Source organism: Zonotrichia albicollis, chromosome 21, assembly GCF_047830755.1.
Source record: "Zonotrichia albicollis isolate bZonAlb1 chromosome 21, bZonAlb1.hap1, whole genome shotgun sequence".
NCBI lineage: Eukaryota > Metazoa > Chordata > Aves > Passeriformes > Passerellidae > Zonotrichia > Zonotrichia albicollis.
Genome location: NC_133839.1, coordinates 10,508,060 through 10,514,689, shown reverse-complemented (window position 1 = coordinate 10,514,689; position 6,630 = coordinate 10,508,060). Strand labels below are relative to the sequence as shown.

The window sequence follows — 6,630 nt, the reverse complement described above, 5'->3', positions numbered from 1 at the left end:
GAGAGAGAAGAACCATTAAACCCCCAAATGAGAACCCTGGTGCCAGCAGAACATTACCTGAGCCTTTGTCAGGCTGTGAAGGGATCCCAGGCTGGGGCTGCTGGCCAGGCAGGAGGAGTCGGAGGCGGTGCTGTTCACCAGCTCATCCAGCACCTGCAGCTGCTGCTGGAGGCTGTGCAGGCTCCCGGCCGTCTGGCGCTTCCCCTGCAGCAGCACCTCGGCCTGCTTGGCCATGCAGCGCCGCAGCTGCGCCTGCAACACACCCACGGTCACACAGGGCTGGGGGCACCAGGGTGGGCACAACACGCATTGGCAGCACTGGGTAAAGCCAGCCCTAAAGGCTGGAAGGTGGGGTCTCACACCACAAGCAGGGGGCGGTGGGTTTGGGAGTTATTTTATCCATTTTGATGGCTGTGTTCAAACTGAGCCTGGACCTTAAGGGGATCAGGGTGATGCTGAACTCCTCTGTCATGTTGCTGATATACCACAGGATGATATAAATGAGAGAATCTTGTTGGGATACTCCAACATCCAATTAAGTGCCAATTAAAATTACCTATCTTGGTACAGCCAGGCTTTTACTGTTCCCACCCCAGGCTCCTCTCTCTGGTCATTCCAGAGTGGATTTGCCCGAGCTGGAGGAGGATCCCCACTCCCCCAGGTTGTTCTGATCATGTTTTGAAGGGGCCCAGGGGATGTGAGGGGCACAGAAGGGGCACCTTGAGCCTGTCCTCGTGCTGCTGCAGCTTCTCCCGGCGTGCCTCTCCCCGCCACTGCTCATCCTTGGGGGAAAAAGCACAATCAGCCAGAGGCACCAACACAGCACCGGGAACAGCCACTTGCCCAAAGCATTTTACCAGTAAGAAGAATCTGGAAATGTTGAACTTTTCTTCCAAGGAGAGGAGCTGTCTGTCAGCAGCAGGGAAGGGAGCAGTGTCTGAGTGATCACACTCACACTGCAGGCTCCGCTTTCCTTCAACTGATGATTCCAAATCTTCCGAGGGGGCTGGAGAAGATGAGCGTGAAGATTTAAACCCTGTCCTAATCTCATTTTCAACCTCCAGGTTCAGCAAGGTTGCTGCACTCTCCATTTCCCTCTGTCTCTCTTCCAGGTCTTGGGTTTTAACCTGCAGCACAAAACAGTTGGGTTACAAACACCAGTCCTTAACCTAAACCTGCCTCACACTCCAACCCTGCAAGGCCTTTCCAATTCTTCTCTGTTTTTAAAGGACTTCACAACAATTTTCAAAGGGTTTATTGAAGGACTAGAAGGAGTCAGACAAGGTGAATCACTTTTTAATCTAAAGTGAGTATCTGAAGAAGAAAAAGCTGGCCCAAGCTGGCACTGCCAAGTTGTTAAATGCCTGCTGAGTAGCTCTGAACATTGTTAACATTTAGGGATTTGCATAAATGACAACTCTGGGTGTATTTTCAATTGTGAATACAGCAGGAGGATTCAAAACCAATACAAAATGAGCTTGGCTGAAGCCATGAGCCCTCAGCCCCCCTGACTGTGGGGATGAGCTCAGACACGGCCCTGGCACTCTGCAAGCTGCCAGGGAAGTGCAGGGAGATGCCTTTTACTGCAGCACCCAGTGCAGAACAGGAGCTCAGAGAGCCCTGGTTCCTGTGAGGCACAAACAGGAGGAACCTGGGTGTTGTGCAGTTGTTCCATTACTTTGTTCCTCCAATGGCAAAAATGGGTGTTCCATCATTCTGCTGTTTAAAATAACCCAAACCCCCAAACTTTCCCCACCCAGCAAGGACTTACTTGCAGTTTGCTTTCAAGCTCCATCCTTTGCATTTTCTGTGTTTCTTTTAGATTCAAGATTTGTTTTTCTGCTTCTCTCCTCTCTGACACTATCTGACCTTGAAGCTGCTTTAGCTCAGACTTGGAGACCTCCAGTTCTTTCTGAAGACACTGTATTTCTCTGTCCTTTTGTTGCAACTGTAATTCTTTTTCTGAGAGCTGATGTTCTGTAAAGAACATTAAAAAAAAAATCCTGATTAGCAAAACTTATCTTGGCCCACTTCATACACAGCAGATATTTTCCAACCACCAAGAACCCAAACAAGAAGAACAAAAATATTTGTTGTGCCATTATCCTCAGCCCCCAGGGACAGTGGCAGTTCATTTGTGCAATGACTCTTACTGCTTTTTCTGATGGCTTCTTCAAGAGCTGCACACCGGGACTCCTCCTTTTCCAGCTTCCCAAGGTTCTCCTCTGCCAGCCTGACTTTGGCTTTTGCCTGCTCCAGTTTCTTGTGCTGATCTGTTAGCTCCTTTTCCAATAGCATTTTCTGATCCTTTACTTTAGCTGCACATTCTTCCAGTTTTTTCCCTTCACGCTCTGAGTTTTGCTTGAGGCGATGAAGAACCTGCCAGAAACCCCCACACTGTGAGCCTGAACCAGCACCAACTCAGGGAGACCAAAAACCATCACTGAGGGACATGAGAGAAGCCAAACCAGCATAAATTGGAAAGAACTGCAGTCTAACAGTGCCTACTGACAAAAGCTGTCTGTCTGTTTTTCTTGCCTCTCTCATTTTCAGAACAGCTCCCTCAGTTTTTCTTTCAGGTCACACTTTGCTGAAACTCCTCACCCAACCCGAGCTAATTTGGCCAAACCAATCTGTGCTTTTGTGATTATTTGTAAACTCACTCCTCAAACTTTTTGAATTATTTTTAAGCTCAGGAGGAAGTGAGGCAACTCAGGGTGCTCATTACCGCTTCCTGTTGGGTGAGTTCTGTTTCCTTCTCCTCAATCTTTTTCTGGAGCTGCTGCAGTTGGCTCTGCCTCCTCCTGTGCCTCTCCTGGCATTCCTTACATTTCCTTAAATGCTCTCGGATCTCCTCCTTCAGGGCTGCCTGCTCCCTGAGCAGCTCCTCCTGCTGCCTGGAGCTCTTTTCCAAACCCTGCAATGGAAAACAAAAGCACGTGGCAGGAGGAGCTGGGAATAGGAACCAGCCCCAAAGGTTTGGGTTTGAGAGATCAGAGCTGGCCACTGGCACACTCAGGGCTCCTTCACTCAAACAGCCACAGGGTGAAGCACAAGGAGCCACCAGATAAAGAGCCAGGAGGTGCTGCTTGGTTGGTTGTTTTTAAATGATCTTCTCTCCAAGAAGCAATAAAGCCACTCCACACTCAGCAGGAACACCACAAAGCAATCCCTGCTCTCAGCTCTGCAGGGCTCTGCTGCTGAGCTGTGCCCTCAAGAACAGGTCAGGAGCAACATCGGACTCCCAGAGGGACCATAAGGATGGGTTTCACTAAAACCAACCTGTTCCACAAGGTGCAGCTGCTGCCTCGAGTCATCCAGTTCTGCTTTCAGTGTTTCCAGCTCTTCCTTTTTCCCTAGAAAAGTATTTGGTGACAAGAATTTTCCATCAGCAGTTTGAAATACCAATACATAGAAATTCTCTCTTTTCATGAGCAAAGAGTGAGTAAGACAAGTTCATCCTTTCAACATGTTCAATTCTTTCTGCCTATGGACATATGAGGATGCTGAATGTTTAATTTCACACAGTTCAAAGTGTGTCTTTAAACAGAATTTCTCTTTCAGTGTATCACTGCTTAAACCCAAAAATTGATCTTTACCTTGAAGATCCTCCTGGACAGCAGCAATCTCTGCATTCAGTGATTTCTTCTGCTTGTTCAGTAGCTCCACCTCCTGCTGCAGGTTCTTAACATCCAATTCCACTTTTTCCATGTTGGACAGTGCAGTTCTGCTGCTGTCTTCAGCAGCAGTTAAGTCTCTGTAAAATGTGAATCCCATCCTTGGTTAGCTGGAAATCCTTGGTGAGGACTTAAAAAATGTCAGTAAAACCCTCAAGCAGTCAGAGCAAGACAAACGTCCTGTTCCAAGATACAAAAAGTAAAGTGTTGTAACATTTCTTATGACATTGCCAGGATATAAAAATGCTGCTGATTCATCAGCTCCATTGCTGAGTATTTTTTAAATCTGCTGTAGAGAGGCTTAAAGCAAAAACCCCACAGAACATAAGAAAATGCCTGCTATGTATCACTGGGCACCTCAGAGTCAGAGCTGTATTTTTAATTACAACACACAGACATTCATACACTTCCCCATCCCTTCTGATCTCTGCAGGAAAAAAAAGAAATTCCCTCACCTTTTGGTTTGTGACAACCTCTTCTCCAAAGTCCTGGAGTCCTCCTGCAGCCTCTCCTTCTCCCTGCTCAGAGCCTCCACGCTGCTCTGCAGAGCTCTCAGGTGGGAGCCCAGCTGCTCCTTCTCCTCCCTGTCCCTCCTGAGGAGCTGCTCCTGCCAATCCACCTCTCCCTGCTGCCTCTGCAACACCCTCTGGGCATTCTCCAGCTTCAGCTTCTCCTGGGGGAACAGGCATGGTGAGCTCCACACCTCTGGGCTCCAGAGGCAGAACAGCCTTGGCTGCAGCCAGAGTGATTTGGGTGCATCCAATGGAGGAAGGTGACAATAAAATGGTTCCGAGTCCTTGGGGACATTTTTAGTGCCAGAGATCCCCCAGCTGAGTTAAACTCCTTCCACACTCTTGTTTGGAAGTGACAGGATCCAGATAGAAAGGATCCATCATTCTACAGCCCCAAAGAGCTTCAGTGCTCCCTCTCTCTCACATGCACCATAAATCCCATTATTTTAAAGGGCCTAGGCAGATTTAAGATTTTCTGTGATAAGCTGAAATCAGATTAGAAACTGATTGATTTAAAAGTATCAGGACTCTGTTAGCCAAGGCTTAGGAGAACCACAGATGTCCCAGTCCCTGCATTTCTTACCTCCAGAAGAGCCACCTGGGTCCTTTCCAGCTCGTTGACCTTCTGCTCATGTTGGAGTTTCAAACCCTCCAGTTCATTCTTCTCAAGCTCCAGCATTTCCAGCACATGTTTCAGCTCTAGGGAGGCGAAATAAAGAGCAGTTATTGGATTAGGATGAGCACTAAAGAGCTCTGTGTGCTCCTTCACACAAAAGCCAGGAAATCCCAGGACATACCCATCTTGTGCTTGCTGATCTGCCCAAGTATTGCTTGAAGATTTTCCTCCTCCTTTCTGACATCCTTCTTTAGGACCAGAAGTTGTGCTCTTTTCTCATTCATCTGCACATCCAGTTCATTCTTCTCATCACTAAGCTCTCCCAGAAGTACTTTTATTTCCTGTGAGAATGTATCAGTGTTACAAGGAATAGCATTCTTTGCAATTTAAAATTAATATTTCAGTTAAACTGAAGTTCTAAATATTTATAAAACAATTTAACAGTCTGTCATCAATATTGTGGTTTAACAAACAAAAAAACCCAGAATATTTAAGTTAAAGTCTTGTTTGTTGATGATTTGGAGTAGTAATTCTGCAAAGATTTTGATCTCCAAATCTTACCACAACATTGTCATTCAAGTGAATAATAGACCTTAAAACAAAACCAGACAAGAAACCCTCACAAAAGAAAATAAACCACAAAATCTAATTAACCCTGGTACGTGGTTTTGACTTCAGCAGGGAAGTACAGAATCCTCTCTGTGCAAATGGGGATGGGCACAGACTGGGGCAGCTGTGTTGTGTTTTACACACACTGATCACACTCATTTCCCTCAGCAGCTGCTCCCCAGCAACAGGAAGTCATTCACAGACTCATATTTAATGTAACTTGGCTCTCAAGGGACCAATTCTGTAAGAGTTACTGGAACTGGGGAGTTCTTCCTTGTGCATCTGGACCAAGCTTTCAGTCACACAAACCCATCAAATTCCATGTTCTGTTTCTCAGTGGGTTTGGGGAGGGCACAAAAAGCAAAACTGATTTTGTGGAAACCTGGCATGTTTGTAATACTTCAAGTCTTTTGCTTCAATGGTTTGAAAACTCATTGGGGAAACTTGCCCTTATCTGGAGAAGCTTTTCATGTGCTTCAGTCTCTCCATCCCGAAGAGCTTCCTCGAGGTCACCTTTCCTTTGGGAAATGCAGTCCTGCAGGCCATGGAGCTCTTCTGTTCTTTCAGTCACCTGCTGCTCCAGGAGCAGGAGCTCTTGCTTCTGAGTACAAATCTACAATGGAGAAGTTTAACAGAAGAATCAGTGCAAGCTTTTGTTTTTGTAGCTAAACATGAAAAAAACCCACATGTAAAAGTGCAGAGAGCCTGGGATCATAACTGTGACACAAAGGTTAATTCTAACAAAATGGACAGCCCAGGGTTGGTAGGCCAAGCCTCACCTGATCTTTCAATGTTTCCAGTTCAGTTTTCTTGCCCTGAACAAGGTTTTCTGCTTCCCTGATGATCTGGAGATGCTGGCCCTCATTCCCTTCTGCAAGTCTGATGTCTCCTTGGAGCTTCTGAAGGCTGAGGGTGAGGATTAAAAGAGGAGTCAGCAGAAGTGAGAATGTGACTCACTGGAGGAGGACATGTTTAACTTCCTACAGTCCATGGTAAATTGAAAGTCCTCACCTTTCAGTGAGCATTTCTATCTTCTGGTTCAATGACTGCAACTCAGAGTCTCTTGCAGCCACCATTTTGTTGATTTCCTTCAAAATACCTTCTTGTTCCCTCTTGAGCTGCTCCAAACCCCTCGTGTCTGTCTGTAATAACCTAGAAGAGCATTTATTCCTTTTCATATTAAAATGTTAACAGCTCTCCCTCTCCAAAAGCAGTG

At 46.4% G+C, this 6,630-nt stretch overlaps 1 protein-coding gene across 5 annotated transcripts in view; it reads right to left on the bottom strand.

The window, feature by feature from the left end:
- CNTRL (centriolin) overlaps nucleotides 1–6,630 on the bottom strand; it is a 29,383-nt gene that overhangs the window by 3,134 nt on the left and 19,619 nt on the right. For all 5 annotated transcript variants that reach the window (XM_074556206.1, XM_014270506.3, XM_026796387.2 and 2 more), the window contains 14 exons: nucleotides 6,426–6,566; nucleotides 6,194–6,320; nucleotides 5,863–6,027; nucleotides 4,987–5,146; nucleotides 4,773–4,888; nucleotides 4,133–4,350; nucleotides 3,600–3,757; nucleotides 3,283–3,356; nucleotides 2,729–2,917; nucleotides 2,154–2,379; nucleotides 1,772–1,977; nucleotides 858–1,127; nucleotides 720–782; nucleotides 58–252 (listed from right to left, as the gene is read on the bottom strand). In XM_074556206.1, the coding sequence (XP_074412307.1) occupies nucleotides 58–252; nucleotides 720–782; nucleotides 858–1,127; nucleotides 1,772–1,977; nucleotides 2,154–2,379; nucleotides 2,729–2,917; nucleotides 3,283–3,356; nucleotides 3,600–3,757; nucleotides 4,133–4,350; nucleotides 4,773–4,888; nucleotides 4,987–5,146; nucleotides 5,863–6,027; nucleotides 6,194–6,320; nucleotides 6,426–6,566 (2,308 nt within the window). The remainder of the gene's footprint in view (nucleotides 1–57; nucleotides 253–719; nucleotides 783–857; nucleotides 1,128–1,771; nucleotides 1,978–2,153; nucleotides 2,380–2,728; nucleotides 2,918–3,282; nucleotides 3,357–3,599; nucleotides 3,758–4,132; nucleotides 4,351–4,772; nucleotides 4,889–4,986; nucleotides 5,147–5,862; nucleotides 6,028–6,193; nucleotides 6,321–6,425; nucleotides 6,567–6,630) is intronic.